The sequence below is a fragment of the Neodiprion fabricii genome, chromosome 1 (genome assembly GCF_021155785.1).
Source record: "Neodiprion fabricii isolate iyNeoFabr1 chromosome 1, iyNeoFabr1.1, whole genome shotgun sequence".
Taxonomy (NCBI): Eukaryota; Metazoa; Arthropoda; class Insecta; order Hymenoptera; family Diprionidae; genus Neodiprion; species Neodiprion fabricii.
Window position 1 is genome coordinate 11,669,458 of NC_060239.1, and position 22,308 is coordinate 11,691,765.

General features: G+C 35.0%; 4 protein-coding genes across 6 annotated transcripts; 3 read left to right on the forward strand and 1 right to left on the reverse strand.

Moving 5' to 3' along the window:
- The first annotated feature begins 68 nt into the window (after positions 1-68).
- Positions 69-3,044, forward strand: LOC124187706 (peptidyl-prolyl cis-trans isomerase D). The gene is made up of 6 exons (XM_046579765.1): positions 69-294; positions 443-580; positions 657-955; positions 1,048-1,182; positions 1,524-1,784; positions 1,908-3,044. The coding sequence occupies exons 1-6, from the start codon at positions 210-212 to the stop codon at positions 2,124-2,126; spliced, it is 1,137 nt and encodes a 378-aa protein (XP_046435721.1). The 5' UTR covers positions 69-209; the 3' UTR covers positions 2,127-3,044.
- A 3,500-nt stretch (positions 3,045-6,544) lies between these two features.
- Positions 6,545-15,954, reverse strand: LOC124186143 (centrosomal protein of 97 kDa). 3 transcript variants are annotated; one of them, XM_046577787.1, is made up of 12 exons: positions 15,872-15,954; positions 15,436-15,587; positions 14,564-14,722; positions 14,288-14,389; positions 13,186-13,382; positions 12,496-12,579; positions 11,839-12,134; positions 9,118-9,348; positions 8,392-9,000; positions 8,165-8,294; positions 7,837-8,050; positions 6,545-7,746 (listed from the first exon to the last, which is right to left on the reverse strand). In XM_046577787.1, exons 1-12 carry the CDS (start codon positions 15,882-15,884, stop codon positions 7,150-7,152), a joined length of 2,784 nt encoding a protein of 927 aa, XP_046433743.1. In that variant the 5' UTR covers positions 15,885-15,954; the 3' UTR covers positions 6,545-7,149. The 3 variants fall into 3 exon arrangements, with proteins under 3 accessions (XP_046433743.1, XP_046433658.1, XP_046433573.1); XM_046577702.1 differs by having other exon boundaries at positions 9,118-9,363; XM_046577617.1 differs by having other exon boundaries at positions 9,118-9,372.
- Positions 15,955-16,771: 817 nt separating this feature from the next.
- On the forward strand, positions 16,772-22,065 carry LOC124187845 (probable RNA-binding protein EIF1AD). Its single transcript, XM_046580035.1, has 3 exons — positions 16,772-17,128; positions 21,116-21,393; positions 21,516-22,065. Exons 2-3 carry the CDS (start codon positions 21,124-21,126, stop codon positions 21,693-21,695), a joined length of 450 nt encoding a protein of 149 aa, XP_046435991.1. The 5' UTR covers positions 16,772-17,128; positions 21,116-21,123; the 3' UTR covers positions 21,696-22,065.
- Positions 17,139-21,109, forward strand: LOC124187854 (DNA polymerase subunit gamma-1, mitochondrial). The gene has a single exon (XM_046580045.1). It carries the CDS (start codon positions 17,246-17,248, stop codon positions 20,765-20,767), a length of 3,522 nt encoding a protein of 1,173 aa, XP_046436001.1. The 5' UTR covers positions 17,139-17,245; the 3' UTR covers positions 20,768-21,109.
- Positions 22,066-22,308: the final 243 nt, after the last annotated feature.

Consider the following 22,308-nt stretch of genomic DNA (forward strand, 5'->3'; position numbering starts at 1 on the left):
TGCATATAGATCTTCCTCTTGTGTAGATAAAGTCAAATAGAAGAATCTTTTCTAGAGGGCATTGCCACTTTGTACTTGGTATATGCATACGTACCTATGCAGATGACAATATGATAAGTGGCCGCGAGGTACGGTGGAATGATCTATAGAGTAGATTTTTAAATAAAGAAAGATTTGTTGGTAATTACCAAGGCAAAGTGTCATTCAAAATGAAACGTCCACTTGAAGATCAAGACAATGGGTATGAGAAAAACCCTATCGTTTTTCTGGACATCGCCGTCGACGGTGAAAAAGGTGCGTAGATCAGTTCGATATTTTTTAGGTTATATTGCGCCGCCCTTTGAGCAGTTATTATACCCTTTGAGCATTTCGTCAACATCGTCAATTGTTATTTTTCTCGTCGTTAAGATGTAAAAATAACGTTCTTATTATCTTGTGAAAGTGGGACGCGTCGTGCTCGAGTTATTCAAACACTTGGTGCCAAGAACAGCTGAAAATTTCAGAGCGCTTTGCACCGGAGAAAAGGGAATCGGAGTGAATGGAAAACCCCTGCACTACAAAGGCTCCATTTTTCACAAAGGTATGAATTGCATTACATCGATGCCAAAATTCATCGATTCACCAATTTTGAGTTTTCTTTTTCATCAATCTTTCAGTCGTGCCTCAATGCATGATTCAGGGTGGTGACATTATAAACTTCGATGGCTCTGGAGGGGAGAGCATATACGGATCAAACTTTGAGGATGAGAGTTTTGAATACAAAAGTTTAGAACACGGATGTCTTGTGATGGTCAATGAAGGGTCTAAGAATTCGAATAGTTCCCAATTTGTCATCACCACTGTACCTTGCTCTCATTTAGATGAAACAAACGTTGCATTTGGAAAAGTGATCAAAGGGATGGGCGTCGTGTTTGAAGTAAATGAGGTGGAAACAATTAAAGATGTGCCACAAAAGGTAACAATGAGAAAATCATTACGGTACCATGTTTATTGGTCGTGAGTGGTAATCGATCAGAACTGATGTCTCACTTTGTAAATGATACACAGGAAATACGTATAGTGGATTGTGGGGAACTCAAAAGAGGTGAATCATGGGGATTGGAGGAAAGAGATGGTACAGAAGATGTGTTTCCTTCTTGGCCAGAGGATTGGGATTTAGATTTAACTGCTAACAAAATCGATGTAAGATTGAATATAGAACAAATTACCATTGCTTTCCTTGGTGATACTTTGTATAGTCTATTTCAGTAGATGGCATTACTTTGAACTGAATTCACTGGAATTCCGGTCATAATCAGTGAAACTTATATTTTGGTAGCCTCTGTAACGAAGTTGTGGCTGAAATAAATGGTGTATAATTACACAAAACTTATCAACGAGTTATAAGGAAATTCAATGTGAAATGGAGAAAAACGTATAAGCGCGAAATACATAAACGAGCTTTCACTGCAATATTATTGAACCAAGGAAAATTTGAAAACTAACCAAGCATGATCATACGTCATTTATGTTATTATCAACAGATTTCCTGCATTGAAGATGTTGTAAAAAAAATCAAAGACTCTGGCAATCATTATTTTTCAAAAAAAGATTATGCAACAGCGGAGAGGAAGTATACAAAGGCGTTGAGATATATCGAGTGGGGGACGAAATTGAATGACTCGACCGAGAAGTCGAGTGAGATTACAGAGGGAGGAGAACTGAAAGTCGCTATTCTATCAAATCTTGCGGCAGTGAAATTAAAACGAGACCAATATAGGGAAGCCCTGAAAATTTGTAATAAGGTAAAAAAAAAAAAAAACATACCTGACAATACAAATTATATGGATAAATCACACAAGTATCAAGTTGTTTTGTGACTGATGAGATTATCAAGACCGATTTATAATAAATTAATATTTATCCAGATTCTCAACGTTGATAGAAACAATTGCAAAGCAATGTACAGAAGAGGTCTAGCACATATGGGTCTAAACGAATATCAACTTGCTCTGATGGATATGAAACAAGCATTGGAAGAGATGCCCAATAATAGGGAGATCATACAGAAAATGGAAAAAGTGAACAAGATTATACAATCGTACCTGGTTTATGAAAAAGAGATATGCCTGAAAATGTTCAAATGAAATTTATGTACATACCATGTAAATGCACGCACTCGCGGAAACGGAATTTTGTAAACGGTTATATGGAGTCTGTTATCATGAAGGATTAAATTTATCAATATTTGAGTTAAGGCCTATATATTTCTTTGTTAAAGAAGCTGGCTTGGAAATTTTTATGATCATTATTTAAGATTACAAACAAGAACTGATTGATCACGGCTTGGCTATACGCTGCTGATTTCCTAAAAAATGTCAATTCATTAATTCAAACATATAGAACAATCCGAGTACATGGTATTAAGTTTAGTGACTTTGTAATGAATCAAATTTATTGATCTAATTCTCATGTATAGCGGACATTGGAAATCGTGACTCAAGCTCTAGCTTTTTACGTCACTTTATCGGATGATGTTTAAGATTGTTAAAACTGCAGAATTTTGTTAAATCTACTTTCCAGCACTGATAATACGGCAAAATTGTAAATTCATGATTATGGAGCCAGTTACATGCCTGATGTGTTAATAAATGAATAAAGTCAGAAGGAATACATATATTTTTAAAAATTCAATTCTAAATTAAGAGTTTTACCCTGTTTTGTTCGGAATTTCAAAGATCAAAAACATCATTTGTTCATTACATAAAGAAACGATCAGCTAAGAATATTTTGGTTCATGAATTGTTTTCTGAAATGAAATAGTTACTATTGATGATTCAATTTCAGTGTAGCGTTTGAAAAGAAATATTTATAATAGTAACAATACAATTTCTGAGTCGATCAATTTGATTTTTATACTGTGATGGAATTGATGAAAAAAAAAAACTAAACTTAGGCATTCGAAGGAGGTTAAAGGGAATGAAATGACCGAATTTATCTAACTGTGATTTGTTGATAATTTTATCAATATCTTGTATATTTTTTATCTAGTATGAATTGTGGGAGCAGAAAAAAGTTATTGGTAGAAAATTAGAAAGCAATGGATGTGAAAAGTCAGAATATAAAGTGGTTACATTGTGTATTTATTTGCTTGTGAACGTGCAGTTATTTTATGTCTAACCATTTTATGAAAAAGGCCTGTATAAATTAGATTTATATACCTATGTAACATTACATATTCAACTAACTTGTAGTAATTATAAATATTTCATGTAATTGAATTAGCGACAAAAGCATTTTATGAAGCCAATGTCAAGAATGAGGTTCTACGAAAACTGATTTATGGATTATTGATGCCATCTTTCAGTACAACGTTTAATTACAATATTAAGTAATATAGTAAATATACATACTAACAAAATTGAGGTAACATGTAATCTTCTGCTTCATCTAATTCATACAGACTTTTTAATATTGCGAGTAACTCAGATGACTTAATAAAATTCAATGTGTAAATATATATATATATATATATATATATATATATATATATATATATATATGTATATATACATATATCATCAATGCATTTCATATTATTTTGCTACCTATCTTAACTGTCGATCAACAGTTTTAAATTACCAAGTATAGCGTTCATAGCATCATTATTATAAAAAACGTTTGAGTTCTATAACATTTTTACTAATATTTTTTTTGTATGAAATTCATAAGCATTAATTGCGCCGTACAAATTATCGTTAATTTGGGTACACGTCAGCAAATTTTCCAAATCTGTCAAGATTTTGCCACCTTCTCTAAGTATACTTACGTGGGAATCTTATTTTCACGGAAAAAATTGTATATGAGTTTAAATTTATGTTTCATTTTTGTATACTAATATGTATATTTCACATCAGCTCTTAGAATAAAGTAACATTAGAATCTGTGCTCTTTACAATTTGATATTAGTGAAATAAAATTGGATGGAGAATACAGCTGGAATGTGTTATACAATGAATACAAAAGCTTTCGGATATCTCAGATATATAGTCCAATGTTTCAGTCTGTTATTAAGACTCAACAACGAATGTAATTTAAATCTACTTTTTGATAATGACGCATGTATGTTATTCAAGTGTGATGTTATTTCACATGGCAGTCTGCGGTAACTTGCTTATTACAGTTGTGCTTATTTTATTTTCTTGGAATGTAGTATAGTAACTGAAAGTTATTCGGTCTGTTTACTTACATACTTAGGTATATTACAAGATAGATATTCATCAGGGGTGCAAATTTTCATTACATGACTTTAAAAAAGTACTAACTGTTGTTAGTTTATAACTGTGCATCTTTGTATTTTTCATAAAAGTATACACATAGCATGCACGTTTGGTGCACAATGACACTATCGCACAGTATAATCATTCTTTAGAGAAGAATATGATAAATCATAATGTCATAGATTCCCATACCGTCTGGGGTGTAGATAAAAATCTGCAAGGAGTAATCTAAATTTATAAGATAAATTTATCAAGATAAGATTCAACATTTTGGCTACTATTCAGATCAAGCTTCGTTTCGCATCGCATTGTTACACGAATAAATGATTCTGTTCTGACTGAATTACATTTAGGTGTGAAGTAGGAACTAGTAAAGTAGAATGCAATTATGAATACTTTTAATCGATATTCTCACACTAAATTTTAATTCGTAATTATAACAGCATAGGTTAGTACTAAAAATATAAAATAGAGGCATAGCTATGCATAACTAATAAAAATGCACAGCACTACTTGATTCGAATCGCAGCCTTTGTCACAACAAACAGTAGCTACGTAACAAGTCTAATAAGATTACTATTATGTACGTTAAAGCTTGGAGCTAAAATATTGACTAGATCGAAGGATAACTTCGGAATACAATTGATCGCAAGAAGATTTTGCGCAGATCTGAAATTATCAGAATGTTTTGCCTTAAGTTTATAAAGTCACTACCGATCTTGTACGAAGTGTCGGTAGTTTCCTTTAGAACTATCATCTTTACCTTTATATAATTAGGGTTGTTTTTCATCTACTGAAATCTTTTAACTCGATCGACTTATCCCGATTATCTGAAGGTAAAGTTACTGTTAATATTATTCTACACAAAGTAAAAGGATAGATTAAGGAGACGGGGTATTTACCATTTTATTGGCTCTTTCCACTCGATTCTATTTACGATTGGCTGAACATTCTGACTTTAGGTGTGTGCAAAGAACAGTTAATGACGAGGGAACAACTTGCCATGCAGTGCCTTTGCTTTAGCTTTCAACAAGATAATTTGACGTGCTGATGGTACGATTTAGTTTGGCTTGGTCTTGAATCGAGGCTAAAGGATGGATCTACTGCATCTCTGAGATCACGCGATAGCACAGGTACTTGGAATATTTGTCTCTTTGAAAAATCGATTCAAAGATTGCAAATTTCATGACAAATGTGACCCACATACGTCCTTCAACAACAAAATGTAACCCAAGAAATATTACTATTGTTAAAAATAACGATAAGATTGTATACGGTGAGCATCAGGAAAGGCTGCCATTGTGGTGGCTAGACAGCATTCTTTAAATTAAAATAATATTTCATGCACAAATTGATAAATTTTTAAATCTGACGAAAATTTATCTCTTATAGTAATAGACATTTTCATAAAGATCAGACTCCTAACATCCGGAGCAAACCACTCAACATCACCACTTCGAGAAAGTTCCTCTCTCTCATCACAAATCACAATAAAAAATATACATTGTAGAGTTCTCGAGTTTCAAAGTAATCATGTAATGTTGGATTGCTTTTTCAGTTCTTTCTTCTGCTTTACGTATTATATATAAATATTGGATTGCTGTTTCATTTCTTTCTTCTACTTTACGTATTATGTATAAATATTGGATTTTATTTATCGAATCCTGAATCTGACCTTTCTGGTCTGTGGTCTTAGTTACTTTTACATTTACAATATATGTGCTGCAGCATGGATCATATTTCCGCGATTACGGAACTTGCTCATTTTACAAAAGCGATGGGAAGACTAATCAGGAGTTGATCAGACGCAGATGTATTAAAGAAGAGAAAACAGGAAGCAAGAAGAATGGAAAAGCTTTGTGCTCTACGTAATGTTAGAAGAGTAAATTCAATCGGGAAAACGGGTTTTATCGTTCAGCTGGAGAGGAACTTAGTCATGTAAGTGTTGAAAGCGTTGTCGAAGATCTAAGATACATTATACATCTTACAATTAATACAGAAGCATTTCCGATTTATGAGTGACTGAGAATGTACATTTAACAGAGTAAGCTTTTACTACTTATAAACCATATTTTCGCAACTTGGAGAAAAAATGTATTTCATTATGGTTGCAAAATACAGTCTGTCTGAACATACCCAGAAATATTTACAACTTTGGGATAATTAAATTGTACATCCCATTGTTCTAACTACTCATGATTTTCTGTAATCTGAAACGAAATTGGAAACCCATTTACTATGGTGGAGTTATGATATAACAGTCACTATTGTGATACGATAACTGAGTGATACGATAATGTTGAATTATTCTACCAAATGTTTAGGAGGATGATGAAGAATTGATTAAATGTTATGTTCAGTGCATTAACTAAAATTAAAATAACCTATCGTTTTTTAAACAATCGAATGTAGTCCAGACGTTTGGATATGCCAATAAGTGAATGTTTAAAAAATGAATCCACTACCAATTTTCTTAGATTTTAAATCTGGATTAAATTAATAATATCGTTTTCTCTTTGGTAAAGTTACTTTTGGTATGTATAGATATACCTACTTATTATGAACATGTGAGCATTTTTCCGTACGAGCATGAAATATAGGTATTTTTTCCGTTAAAAAATCTGCAAATAGGTAGCTGCCGTTTTTTGCCATTCATCGCATCGATGATTGATGACATGATACTGAAATAGTTTTAATTTACCCTATGAAAAGCAATGTATGTGATTATATTGTAGTACTATTGTGCTCTTTTTCTTTTTTGTATTTGGCACAAATTATCATTAAAATTTGTACCATGTTAAGTTGTCAATAGTTATTTTCGCAAGACTTTCACTTATAGTACCTCCAGGTGGTCAGTTATGAATTATGCTATCGACACATGCATTATAACTTATTCATCATCCTGATTTAAGCTGACATCACGCTCTTTGGAATCTTTTTCCTTTTCACTATCGGCGTCGCTTTCCCTTCTATTTTCCGTTTTAATTAAACTATGTAATTCTTTGCAAAGAGTCTCTTCGCAAACCTCACCATCTATAGCTGCGTCCTCGATGACGTCTTTATATTCGATCTCCACTTCTCCATCTACATCTTTATATTCACCTTCCATAATCTCTTCACAGCTTTTAAACACATCAGGATTTTCATTAGAATTTAGCAATTCCGGATTTTCGTTGGAATTTAAAATGTCTGTGTTTACTTCATCGTCCGTTGTATCTGTCGATTGCGAAACCTTTTTCAAAACACTATCTACTAAATTTGATGCGAAACTTTTATTTTCATTTCCTTCGTGTATAGTCTGATGAATTGACAATGATTGAGGCCTGCTTGCACGTGAATATGGAAACGTATTGGCTTCGCCAGCTGGAGTGTGAACCGCTGATATTTCAGTTTGCGTTGCAACACCGTTGTCCAACGTTGTGGGCTTTGGTTGCATGTTAGACATACAGCGTTTTATTTCTGACATGGAGTCTTGCAATTGTTGTACCTGCAAATATAATAAAATAGCCGTAATCTTTCATCTGATATGCCTATATCTGCATATTTTACTCACTGCAATGCAAATACAATTGCCTACTTGTGAGTGCAGCAAAGTACACGTTTGGGCAAGGTTATTAACCACAACTGAGTTAGCGTGTGACGTTCCTTCAACATCTCCACCAGTGTTCGATCCTGGCTGAAGACTGACTATTTTTTTCCAAAGTGCATTTATAGCTTGCATTTGTAATAATTGCAACTTATGCTCGCTTTCTAAAGCTGTTCTCGTTGCCTCCATGTCGGTCGATAATTTTCTGTTGATAGGTGTTTCAATATATTGAATTGTAAATCGGAAAATGACCCTAACACATGAGTAATCTTCAGTAATTTCATTATCCAAAATTCAACGTTTGAAGTTTTATACTTACTGAATATATTTGTTTGTTCTCATCATTTCAATATTTTTTAATATATTGGTTGCTTTTTTATTCAGATTTCGGGTACGGTACCCTCGCCACAGTCTTTGTATGCAAATAGCTGCTTTCTCTGTTTGATCATCTAAAACAAATTATGTTGGGTAAAGAAGAATAGCCCTATTTAAGGTATATTTAACAAAAAGGTGCTAATGTGATGAATCATTTTTATCTATTCATACCCTTATTGGTGTCCTCTTGACGCCGTTGATTTGCTCTGTGTCGAATTCCATCCAACTTTGCCTGACAGACTTCGCTGTCTTCGTCGCTACTCATCGTTATGTTGTTATCACCGTCACCGTCCTTACTTCGCCTACCTGGAGCAGGTCTCCCCCTTTCCGTAGCGCTTTTTGGCCTATTAATACTTCGGCCTAAGTTTGGTGAGCTTTTATTATTCTTTTTGATCGGTAATGTTTTACTTTGAACGTAATTATTTATTTTAACACTGTGTGGACATTTTCCATTGGTATTAGTAATAACGGGCTTTGAAATGTTAGATTTTCCAATGTTGCAATTTGTTGCAGAGTTACTCTTTATTAAAGCATTGGTTTTAAGGACTCCCACATTTGTTTTGGCCATTGGATTAGGTGTAAAAGCAGTGGATACAGCTTTCCCTGCATTGTCCGGACAGGGTTTCACAGGAATTGTAGTTTGAATTGGGGAATTCAATTTGCTAGGAGGCGTTTTTGGTAAAATTCGTGAAAGACCTGACGGAGGTCTGAAATCTGGACTCATCAGCGATTCTGGTACCGGTAACAATTTTGTTGCTGCTTGCAAAGGACTGGAGGTTTCTGCAACAGTTTCATTAACATCAACACTCTGTTTTATGTTCGCTAAATTTTAATAAGATTATCTAGCAACTGACACGATTATTTTGAATCATGTTAAGTGAAGTTTAATGTATTCACCTTCGACCTGCAGTGAAGATTCGTTGTTATGTGTCATTTTGTGGCTCAGGCTATTGCTAAGCAAACTAGGGTCCAGACTTTGCGTCATCAGTACATCATCTCCTCCAAGAAGCGTGTGACCACTGTTAGATGTAGAATTAGGAGCATGGCAAGACGATACCATAGCATCAGGGTGACAACCAGCTAATATTTGATCTGGCGATCTTATTCTCATAGATTTTCGTGACGAGCCTAACAAAAGGGAATCTGTTTCAACTTTGGAAGATATCAGATTTTGAATACTGTATTAAAGTGCTTGGAAGACTTATGCTAGCTGAGCTAGCCGTTGTGTGCAAATGATAAATGTAATGGTAATCTTCTAGTCTGAACATTAATTTTGTTACCAAGCTTAGCTTTGTAAATTTTACCTAATTTACGTACTGCAGAAACAGTATTCTAGCCTACTATGGCAATAATTGTCTTATATTTTTTAGATATATTTATAGAACTCTCGACACTGAGTTTTGAGTAGCAATAAATGAAAACGCATTAAATGTTATCCAAGCTTTGTGAAGTACAGTCTATACTTCAAATAAATAGAATCAAGAACCACTCAAACGTTGAGTCTGAGATACCTGATCCTGGACATAACACATTGAGAATTATCTGATCAGGCTCGGATTTGCAGATAAATAAGCATTAGAATTTAAAATCTCAATTTGATGGCATAAATTTTGTCTGAATATTTCGCGCTGAATTTATTTCATATTATAGAGTATACACGGCATTTTAAATTAATCAAATAACATGAATAGTGTCTTTTTGTGTGTTCTCACACACTGTTTGTTTGACCAGGATCGAGGGTTTTCTTTGCTAAGTTTAGGGAACTTGACACCTCGTTGGGAAGCTTCTATTAGTACAAATATGTATGCTACGCATATTGTATGTGATATTTATGAAGCGGAATAATCTGATGAATATGGGTAATTTTAAATGCAATGTGACGTTGTGAATGCATTGTTTTCATATTGACAAGCATGATAATACCTCCAGTTCAATAGCAGTTTAGTGATCATTTTAGTTCCTAGTGATTTTGGGAAATCTATTTCTTTGTTATGCCGTAAACTTATGGCCATGCACTTTCGTGCATACAACCAAAACAATACTCCTTGTAAATGGCACAGAATAATATTAATAAGCTAAGTATAAGCAGCTGCTCAATGAAGACGAATACACTACAATATGCGACTTAATAATATTTGGCCAACTTTAATATCTGTGTACCTTTGCAAGGTGAATAGCAGGCACAAAATTTTGCATCGTAATATTTTGGTGATTGTATGTTCTTTTCTTCGTAATAAGACAACATGGGTGCAACTGGAGAAAAAATGTATAATGAGTGTGCATGGCCAGTTGAGATTTTCTAAGAAAATATTATTACCTAATATGGATTGTCCAACACACAACTTCCACTACATCGAACTATCTTATTTGACTTTCAAATAATCATGGTTCAAATATACATATTGACCTGGTAGTGGTCAGGTAGGGTAAGTTTTATACCCCAGCAGCCAGAAATTAAAGCTCATAGTTTAGAAATAGCAATTGCAACCACTTTCATAGCGTTTATTTCTACTTTCTAGAAAATAGAGAGCACGTCATGAATTGCCTGTGATCAGCTGGATCAGAGAATGAGTGCATTTAATCTTACTCGGGTATAATAACACATTACATATGCTACGAAGAAGTGTTTCAATAATGCTAAATTTATTAATATGACCAGAGAATAATTACTGATAAAGAGAAACTACGCTATAGGAGGAACCAATTTAGAAAAATATTTTTTTTATCTACTTTGTGGTGAAAATGGAGAGATCGGGTTTCATTGTAAGTAAATTTGTCGGTGAGGTGAAAATTTTGAATATTTAATTTTCCATGTTTCTGAAAATTATTCTATTGTTCTGAGAATTTACTGAAAACATCCTGGTCTTTTTGTTCAACTCTTTCACATTTTTCACATACCTTAGATCTAATTATCAATATTTTTATTTCGTTAATAAATACTCATCCATTGAAACACAGTTATTTTTATATCTGTCCAATATTAGAGTGTGTCAAAAAACTTAGGTCAAAATTAATCTCCCTTATTGCACGATCTTCCCTTATGAGAATATGTCTCCTGAATTACAATATTTACCAGACCATTTTTGAAATATTTTCAATACTTCGATTGCTCATAATTTTAAAAAGATTAATCTGAGAGAGAAATATACACAAGTTTACAAAGTTTGAAAGAGGTCCTCGAGGACCGAAACGCCAGCATTTGATGTGCTGATACTGCTATGTATGATTTAATTTACGTGGCATTATTGAGCCGTAATTTAGCATACGCTGAAGTGTATAACGATGGAGACATTCAAAAATAATTTGAAACCAGAGTCTATACGTCACTCCACTCCCGGGTTAGATACTAATGTGTGTAGGTGGGTGTGCGTGCACGCGTGTTAAATTTCTTTATGCCAAGAAGTAAAATGAAAATGATGTTAAACCTACCATCGTGTAAAACTCAATCAATAACAATATCTGAATTTCCAAACGATATCCTCCACAGCTTGGAAAGCAATTTCGTGATAACAAGAACAGAACTATGATTGACTTAAGAGTACAAGATGAATGTCGATATCCATGTACGCTACTTTAACAGAGAATCCATGTATGTCGTGATTTTAAAATCAGGCTTACCAGGTCGTCTTGGCGAGCTTGTCCTGTTTGTGTTAAGTCTGCGTCTAGCTGCTGGTGATGGACTCATTCCAACGCTACTCAAACTGTGCACACTACCAGAGTCGCTTTGTTGGTTCAACTGTTGCTGATGATGCTGCGCTTTACTTAGAATCAATCGAAGTTTACGGTCTGCTTCATTTTCAAGGGACTCACCCGACAGAGGACAGACTGAAGCAAGGTAATGTGAGAGTAGTGTATGCTCACCAACCCGAAACTGCCTGCCACGCCCCTGTGAATAAAGCCACTCTGCTTTCAGGCTGAGTGGACAATGATTGTAAAGATATTTGTATCATTGTTCAATTGGTAAACATTGTTTCTGTTTAATGGTGTTGATTATTTGATAATGTCAAGTGCAAGTCCGGCACAAGCCAAATCGTAGTGGTTTTCAAAATAGATCGTTATGGAGATGACAAAAGTCATTACGGATGCTTCCACAAATAGAATAAGATTGTAATAAAGATTTCATGTATGAATGGCTTTTATGTATTCTATTATTGGGAGAATATTCTTGTTAGGTACTTAGGGAATTTGTAATTGATGTAAGCTTGTTTTAAATATACAGTACGTACGGTGAGAAGAAAAGTGTGTATGTGAATAATATTTCAAAACAATACTCACCTCTCAATTGGATCCACAGCATAGCCGTCAATTGATTTCAGACTCATACACCAATTGATAACAAATGGACGATAGTCAAATCCACTATAAACTATTGATTAAAGAATAATAAACTAGTGATAGAATACTAAATGTAATATAAAACCAAGTTTTAATGTTTTAGACAGATTCATCAGTCAGAAATATCCTTCACTAAATGTTTGTTTAGAAAACGATAGCAAAGCGTAGTTTCTAATACTTAAGGTACATTAATCAGACTCCGTACATTACTAGGAAATCGATGTGTGGTTTCTGACAACACACTTACTCCTCTCAAATTGGAAAAGTTGAGTAAAGTTTCGATTGATGTTAATAAAGATACTACAATGTTAATACGAACACTAATAAGTTCGTACAAAAATGATCCTATGATTTTTGTGCAAGATTATCAACTATTGAAAGAACAGGCATGATCACGTTTTTGAATATTGATTTAACTGTATACATAATTAATAGATGGTTTTTTAGAGTCTCAACGTCCGGAGTGATAATATTTCTATACGATTCAAATTGATTTTCAATAACTACTGAAAGAGTAACTTAGAGTAGTAAGTTTGATACAAAATTTAAAAATTGGCAAAGGATGACGTAGCTGAATATAGACACATTTTTATTTTTGGCTGTAAAATTATTACTTGTTAAAAAGGATACATACTGTTACCTGTCATACTGACACAAGGGTTGTTAGCAATTGAAAAATTGACTAAATTTGTTAAATTAGCCAAGTGCGACATCTCATTCAAATCCGTTATATTATTGTTAGCCAATGTCAAAGTTTCTAAACATCCAGGTAAATAACGTTCGCACTGTCGCAACGTTACTATACGATTATTGTGCAAAAATAATTCCTAAAAATCATTTCATCCATTTATTTACGATTATCTTGAAGATGAAAATAATTGTTGAGTCACGTGTGTTAGAAATAGGAAATATGAATTTTGGTCTGTAATTTTTCTAATAATAGCATCAAATTTCTCATAAAACGACTTTCCTTGGAAGTGAGTTTCAGAGGGCAAGTTTTTAGAATTTCATACAGAAAAACACTAGGTTTAAATTGCACATGACACTACATAGTGTTGATAGCAGACAACTACATGCAATTACTAATGGCTTACTTTGTGATATGGATCTAGCTGTGTTTCTTTAACATAGTGTGCATAAGCGAGCAACGTTTTTCACGATTCGTTACGCTTGCCAGGTTGAATTTTTGTAATATTTAATATTGCTCGGTGATTTTCATTGATGTTGTAAACTACATTTTGATGAAATATCAATAGTAACTAAAGTAGCTAACTTTCATATTTTGAACAATAATTGTAAGATATCTTTTTACACTTCACACAACACCAAATGAATGTATTGTATACTTCATATTGATTGGAAATGAAAGTGGAGATATAGCCAAGCAATATGGCACAAAGAGGTGAAGGGCGATTATCAGATGGTTTTAGGTAAATTACACGAACCTAAAGGTGGAGAGAGCTTTGTGCAACCCGAGTGGCTCTCATTTTTTACAATGGGGTAATACATAGTACAAAAAATACAATACTTGACATATTTCAAAATAATTTACACATCCAGAAAAGCAGTAAATTTCCCACTACCAGATGTCAGAATAGGTATCACATTTTCGTTACCAATTAAATATGTCTAGTAGTAATATTCAAGTTCATTAAAATTGGTTAAAAATGATACGGGTGTGCAAGAAAAAACATTACAAAATAAACAAGGGCTAGGATCCAAAAAAAATTACCTTTAAACATCGTAGGTACGAGATGTCTGATAGATGACTAATACTGTTCTCTGACAAATCCAGATGCTCCAATTTTGTGTTCGTATGTAAATGTTCGATGGACTGCAAAATAAAAAAAAAAAAATGAAATATACATGAATTAATCTGTGGTACCGCCTCTATTATTGAAAATTGGTGTCGAACCTGCAAACTATTTACTAAAAAATAATAAAATTATATTTCTAACGTGAAACTCCTGCTAAATATAGTGTTAATCATCAGTTAATCCAATTTTACCTTTATATTATTACCAGCGAGGCAGAGAGTTTGTAAATTGCTCATGTCCTTAATGCCCTCTATAGTGAGAATGCCATTATTTGCCAGATTCAGTGTTACAAGATTGTGTAGCTTGGAAACTCCATACATTCGTAATAACTGGTTTCTTACGATCGATAGCTGAAAGTTTCGAATTGTGTTAATGTTCTTTGAAATTATATCTCTGATATTAATTACATGATAGAGAAACAGGAATCAAATTAATATTTATAAAAAAGAAAGTAAAAAAATGAATTAAATATGTGCGAATAATGTAAGTACTTTTTGAAACTTTTGAAGTCACTAATATTCTAAATATAAACAAATCTGCATAGGTATTGTTCGTAAAGTCTATTCCAATGTTTCGAATTCTTCAACTGTCCGGACTTTGTAATACAAATAAATTTAGTGACACAGAGTTGCTCCAATGTTTCATTTTCGATACTTTGTTATTCCTGCACATTTAAACAAATATTATGGTTTACAATTTTCAATCTTAGTTTCCAAGCTTATAACAAAACATATCTCAGATGCCAAGGAAATAAGATCTTAAACCCAGCTTTGTTTTCACAGAATAAAAATAAATAGGAATCAATTTAAATTTAAACATCATAAAGCGAAACTTTCAATTGTTGAGCTTCTTTGTACTTTTTCAACCAATTTCAGCGTGTGTGGCCACTATTTTCGGCTGTAGCTTCAACGGGATTTGAACATTGAAAATATTAAGGTGTCTTCAAGGAACTGCCAAAAATTTTTCTATAGATAGATAGAAATCTCTGAGCTTTCCAGGTTGTTCAGGTTTTCTATCTTATATTCGAAGTATGAAACTGGCAAGAAGTGACAGCTTCAATTACCTTGGTAATTTTGTTGTATGAGTCAAGATTATCCAAACGCTGTATTTCATTATCGTCAACAATTAGGGTATTGATGTCTGCATCCGATGGACATCTGCTCAATTTCTTTAGTCCCTGTCCACTCAGATCCAAGGTATCGCAGACAAGAGATTCTGTAAAATATTTCTGTACATTAATCATTTGTTCACTGAATGTTGTACTATTTAAAGTTTTCAAACAGAATCAGGCTGGTGTGCAGAATAGAAAATAGCAATACGTCAAAAGTGACAGCGCGAAAATATCATGAATTACTGTCAGTTTGAGAATTAGCACGCGGCAACATTGCACTTCGAAATTGATAAGCTTAAGTTTTCTCAGAATTCGCAATGTCGTATTCGCAATTTCTAAATTAACACGTTAAACCTTGATTACGGTAAACGAAAATACATTAACTAACCCGTGGACGCCATGATGAACACAATAAATTGGCACGAAATCTATAAACGCTGTAAACTGGCAGACGCCGCAAATATGGCGTCTGCTCCGTAATACCACTGCATTCTGGGAAACTGCTTTCGTGTATTCCGAAATATACTTCCAGTAAGACTTTCTGTATAAAGTTTCACCAATGCTACTTCTTTCCCTTGTTCGTGCGCTGTGAGGCGGACTCGTTTGAATATTTTCCAGTCAACGTTTAAAGGCTCGAAAGAGGTTGCAAACTGCCGTAGTCGACGTTTTATTCTTCAATTCAATATCTTTAGGAAAATCCTTGATAGAGTCGTAAGCAAAGTAGTAAAGTTTATCAGAAGAAATATCCTTTCGAGAAAAGTTGTAGAAAGTCTACGGTATTTTTTTTTTTGTAATCGAATCATTTCTTTATTTTAGGAGTTTTTTAGGCGTAGCCAACTGAAGTCTTTGCAAATTTGATTCTTATGTTTCGTTTTATCTGATGATGAAAAATTGAAACCTATTTTACACGCCAAGTGAAGAAAGCGTTGATGGAAAGTATATGATGGAATGAATTGAAATAAAATATGTGATACTTTGAGTAAACTAAAATATATTTGTTCAGATATCATGTATTAATTCTTTTCTGAGACTCTTGGGATTTTTGAAGTTGACGTTTTGACGAGGCGCATGCGTCACGAATATAAACTTATAAATAATCGACTATGGTCAAATCATGGTTAGCAGTAGAATTTTAAATTTCCCGTAAACTATAAATGTTGAATATCCCCGTGCTCGGAGGCGTTGTCGGGGGTAAAACGCTCATTTGTCACGTACATTTAAAATCCAATACATTGTATACGGCGATTGCGCACAAAAATTTACATCGAATCACGACAATATTCGCATTAAATTTAAGCGGGCTAGAAGTGAGATTTAAGACGTGACATTTGCGCTGAATGTATCTGTAGAGTAGATCGACTTCAAAATCAGACACAGATGTAACGGCAACGATGCAACAGCTAGTTGTGACGTTTTATGAACCAGAAAATTAGCGCTGATAAGTGAAAGTTGGGAAAAAAAATGCAGACAGCATTTGACAGCGCACCGGCGAGCGGGTCATTTGTATGCTACTCTGGCTAGTTTGCAGACTCACACAGCTGGCACGAGCCGTTTTCGTAACGTATTATTAAATTTGTCGAACTTTTTGGGCTTCTTAGAATCCTATAAAACAGTGTAATTCGGCATCAGCATTGAACGGGTACAGGTAAGGGAAAATTATTTTTGGTTACATTTTTAGCACATTTTCATGTTCGAATGTGTACATCGGTTGCAGAATACTCGTCACGTGCCTATGTTTTGAAAAGTAGAAAACTTCTGCGAAATGAAGGGAAAAATTCAGTTGCTCAACAGTTGTATAACGCGTAGTTACGCTCAAAGTAATTCTACTGCCGGTCCTAAGCGGGCAAGTAAACAATTTTCCAAAAAGTTGATCAAGCTGAAAAAATCAAAGGATTTGAAACCTAACCAAACATCTTTAACCTCAAACTACGAAACTCGCGAGGCCCAGAATGTCTCCGTTGAATCTCGAATTGAAAAACCATCCTTAACACGTGTTAACGAACTCAATATGCAAATGCTATCCAAAGGTCTGTATGAACAATTGTTTAAAAATGATTCGATCCATCGCCCGTCCGAGCAGGAGCTTGCAACTCTGAACAAGGATTTAAACAAATTTGGAATAAACGTTGAGGACTCGACACGTCTAGAAGACGTTTTAATGAAGCTGCCAACTTTGGAAGGTAAGAATTTAGAAGAGCATTTTTACAATATTGGAAAAGCACAGGTCGAACCCTATCTGAAGATAATAAATAACATCGTGAAAGAGATTCCGGAGATGCCGAAAGAGTGGATTTTCCAAGATGGTTGGACCAGATATACGGACACAGGCGCGGATAGGGTTGATTATCCTTTGGAAACGGGCCTCGTATTTGACGTAGAAGTTTGCATGAATGCCGGACCTCTTCCTACACTGGCCACAGCTGTCAGCCAGAAAGCCTGGTACAGTTGGGTATCCAAGTCGTTGGTAGACGGAAGTAACATGCCAGCCGGGAGTCGAAAGTTTACTACAGATATGCTGATACCGTTGGAGAGTAGTCGCACGCAATATGGTGGAAAATTGAACGATCTACAAAATATGCCAAAGATTGTAGTCGGACACAATGTTTCATACGACAGGGCAAGAATCAAAGAGCAGTATTGGCTCAATTGTACTGGTACGAGGTTCGTTGATACAATGTCTATGCACGCTTGTGTCAGCGGTGTGACCAGCTATCAAAGAGCTGTATTGAAAGCCAACAAACCAAATTTGAACGATGAAGAATGGAGGCGTTGCAGCTCGATGAATGGCTTGGCTGACGTACATGAATTGTACTGTGGTGAGAAATTGAGCAAGAAGATGAGGGATGTTTTTGTCGAAGGAACGTTGTCTGAAATCCGAGATAAATTCCAAGAGTTAACTACGTATTGTGCTTTGGACGTTGAAGCGACACACAGAGTTCTACAAAAGTTGTTTCCAATGTTTGAAGAAAGATTTCCTCACCCAGTTACACTTGCTGGTATGTTGGAACTGGGCACCGCATATCTACCTGTAAACTCAAACTGGGAGCGATATTTAGAAGAATCTGAGCTGACGTATGAAGATTTGAATAATGAGACCAAGCATATATTAGCAAAAAAAGCTGATGAGACATGTAAGCTTTTGCATAACGAAGATTATAAAAGGGACCTTTGGATGTGGGACGAAGACTGGAGTACACAGTCGATAAAATTGAAGTCTTCGCTGTCTAAGGCCAAATTGAGAGAAATCGAAGAGATAAAATCTAAGGAAACGAAGGAATTGTCGGATATAGAAAAATACCTCACTGATGGTGAAGATGAAGTCGATTCTCTAGAAGAGAAATTTGCATATCTTAAAGATACTAAATATCTCTTACCTGCTCGGATGCCTCATAAACCAGGTTATCCAGCCTGGTACAGGAAATTGTGCCCTAAGAGAGGTGACGCAGATTGGGCTCCGCATCCACAGAATATAAGCACAACCATGCAAATAACTCCAAAGCTGTTGAGATTGTCTTGGGAAAATTATCCTTTACATTACATCAAAGAACATGGATGGGGCTTTTTAGTACCTTATAATAATGAGCCGGATGTTGAAACAAAATTACCATTGAAAGAATTATTTGAACAATGCCCGTTGTTGAACAGCGGTGATAGGGACAGTGATACAGATTATTTGATGCAAAATCTTAGAGCTGAAGTACAGGATGATTTGGGTAAAACTGAATTTTGGAGACATAAAAAAGTCACACATCCAGCCGAGCACGTCTACAAAGGCACTGGAGTTTGGTGCAACATCGACATAGATGGCTGCTGTTGGTTCTTCAAGCTGCCGCACAAAGATGGAAAGTCGCACAATGTTGGAAATCCACTAGCAAAAGATTTTCTGAATAAATTTTCAGAGAATATTTTGACCGGTCCTGATTCGAGTGCACAAAAAGTTTTGAAAATAGCTAGGATGCTCTCGTATTGGCGGAACAATAGAGCAAGAATATTTTCGCAGACAGTTATATGGCTCAATAAACGAGACATGCCACCTGAATCGAGGAACCTACCGCAAGACGATTTGTTTATCAATCACGATTCGACCTACATGCAGTACGGAGCAATTGTACCGCAAGTTGTCGTTTCTGGTACCTTGACTCGTAGAGCTATCGAATCAACTTGGATGACTGCGTCGAATGCTCACATAGAACGTGTTGGCTCCGAGTTACGTGCAATGATACAAGCACCACCTGGATACAACATTGTCGGTGCTGACGTAGACTCACAGGAACTTTGGATAGCTTCTGTTCTTGGAGATGCATACCGTGCTCAGATTCATGGTGCTACACCTTTTGGTCGGATGACATTGATTGGTAGTAAAACAAACGGGACGGACATGCACAGCGTAACGGCAAAGGCTGTTGGAATATCGAGAGATCATGCAAAAGTAATAAATTATGCGAGGATATATGGCGCTGGTCAAAAATTTGCCACTGGATTGTTGAAGCAGTTTAATCCTTCGATGCCAGAAACAGAAGCTATTTCAAAAGCTCAGAAAATGTTCACCATGACAAAAGGAAAGCGTGTTTTTCGATTGAAACCAGAATACATCGGCAAAGATATCGAAGACGTACCTTTCTCCAGCTATAATGCCTTCAGGATAGCACAACTTCATGGGAAAACCATTCATGAAATGTTTGGAAATAGTAAATGGGTCGGTGGCACGGAGTCAGCCATGTTCAATCGGCTTGAAGAAATTGCCGGGAGCTCGAAGCCTGTAACACCATTTCTAAACTGTCGACTAAGTCGTGCTTTAGAACCCGAAAGCGGCGTCGATGATAAGTATTTGCCAACCAGAGTGAATTGGGTAGTTCAAAGCGGAGCTGTTGATTTTCTGCATTTGATGCTAGTGTGCATGAGGTGGTTGATGAAGGATAAAACTCGTTTTTGTCTCTCGTTTCATGATGAAATTAGGTATCTGGTTCCTTCCAAGTACAAGTATAATGCTGCCTTAGCAATGCACATGACAAACCTGTTTACCAGATCATTCTGTGCTCATAGATTAGGATTGAACGACTTACCTATGTCAGTAGCCTTCTTCACCTCTGTCGAAGTAGATACTGTTTTGCGAAAAGAATCAAGTCACGATTGTCAGACACCGTCCAATCCTCATGGCTTGAAAAATCGTTACGGTGTACCTATCGGAGAGAGTTTAAACGTACAGCAAGCGTTAGTTAAATCTGGAGGATCTGTTGCTCTCGAGCATGAATCGCGTAGTACAACGACTAAATTGCAAACATGAATGAAAATCATTGTATAAAATATTAGCGTTTTTCCATTATATACGGCCAGCCGCTAAATTATTTTAAGACATTTCATGATACAAATACTTTGTAGTATGTAGTATCTAATATTAATTATTAGTTTATTTTAAATACTTATGTACACACATATTAATTAAGAATAAAAACTCAACAAGGTTTATTATTTTTTCTCATTGAACTTGATCTCTATCGGTGAAATAACTAGCCTTCGCTCGATAATCGTCCTGAGCCCGCATTTAATTGAAATAATCACATACGGTTACGTTTCAGGTCTAAGTTGTGTAAGTATAAGTGTATTATTATCATGTGGAAATTCTTGTGTTCAGCCTTGAAGATGTCTAAAGCAACAAAACGAAAACACGTTGTGAAAGAAATCAGGGAGGACTTGAATATTCCCACGGAATCGCAGTCTATAGTAAGAATCGTTGCATCAAAAGGTAATAATCTTCACGAAGCGAGCAGTCCAGGAGGCGGGAACTACTTGGTTTCAATGCCTACCAAGTACCGGAAAAACATATGGATCAAGAGAGGAGACTATGTTTTAGTGGAGCCAATTCCCGAAGGGGACAAAGTCAAGGCTGAGATAGTGAAAATACTGACAAAGGTAAGACGTAGGTTCAAACACAATAATGAGGAGAGAATGAAAAAAGATAACTAGCACTACCATAGTTCAATTTCTGATGATATTTCGGTTATTAATAATAACGATATAACTGCTAATTTCAGGAGCATATCAAATTTTATCGCTTGAGAAACTGTTGGCCACAGGAGTTTGAGAAAGGTTCAAAACGTGTGGAACGCGACGAAGATGAAGATCTGTTCATAAATACGAACAGACGGCCAGAAAATCATGACACCACGGAAACTGAAAGCGATACAAGTTCAGAAGCTTCAGATTCAGATTGATGACAAAACTCTTAGGGCTACCGTCATGCTCAATGATGAATTGGCGATAAGGAATTTTTTATTATTTGTACAAACTGGTGTTTAAGTGTATCAGCACTGTGCAGTAATTATTTTATTTCGTGGATACAGATTTAATTTAAACGTATTTTATGATGGTTTGTATCGTCGTGTCAAGAATGAGGTTTCTGAAATCAGGTTTAAATTTATTGCGAAGTTTATCCAAAATCAATATCGTACAGCTTAATCCGTTATCGGAGATTATACACGTTTAAATATCTATTTGTCGAAGACTATATATTTAACACGAAAGGCCAAAAATGATCTCTGTATTGTAAAAAATACAAATAAAAACAAGATTCCTCCATTCGCATATTTGGAACTTTCTGAAGCTGATTGTCACTAAAATAATTAATGCAGTTCATTGTAAATTACTGAATTTCAACACAACAGTTTTATATAAAATACATAAATTTGAGTTCAATAAGATTAGTTTTGATAATCCAATCAGCGTATACTTTTCTCGTGATTAGTAAAACATCTCGTTTTCTAAAACGTTATAAAAGCATTTGAAAAATTCAGAGCTTTTCCCAATTATCCGGGCTTACAGAGCTCG

What these genes read in the sequence shown, in the direction of transcription:
- LOC124187854 (XM_046580045.1), top strand. Translation starts at nt 17,246, where the DNA reads ATGAAGGGAAAAATTCAGTTGCTCAACAGTTGTATAACGCGTAGTTAC.
- LOC124187706 (XM_046579765.1), top strand. Translation starts at nt 210, where the DNA reads ATGAAACGTCCACTTGAAGATCAAGACAATGGGTATGAGAAAAACCCT. An exon ending in TTAAAGATGTGCCACAAAAG is followed by an intron (nt 956 to 1,047) that starts GTAACAATGAGA and finishes AATGATACACAG; the next exon opens with GAAATACGTATAGTGGATTG. An exon ending in CCCTGAAAATTTGTAATAAG is followed by an intron (nt 1,785 to 1,907) that starts GTAAAAAAAAAA and finishes ATATTTATCCAG; the next exon opens with ATTCTCAACGTTGATAGAAA.
- LOC124186143 (XM_046577617.1), bottom strand. An exon ending in CATACAACAAAATTACCAAG is followed by an intron (nt 14,723 to 15,435) that starts GTAATTGAAGCT and finishes CGAAACTTTCAG; the next exon opens with CTATCGATCGTAAGAAACCA. An exon ending in AGTATGACAGGTAACAGTAT is followed by an intron (nt 12,580 to 13,185) that starts GTATCCTTTTTA and finishes AATAGTTTATAG; the next exon opens with TGGATTTGACTATCGTCCAT.
- LOC124187845 (XM_046580035.1), top strand. Translation starts at nt 21,124, where the DNA reads ATGTCTAAAGCAACAAAACGAAAACACGTTGTGAAAGAAATCAGGGAG. An exon ending in TAGTGAAAATACTGACAAAG is followed by an intron (nt 21,394 to 21,515) that starts GTAAGACGTAGG and finishes TGCTAATTTCAG; the next exon opens with GAGCATATCAAATTTTATCG.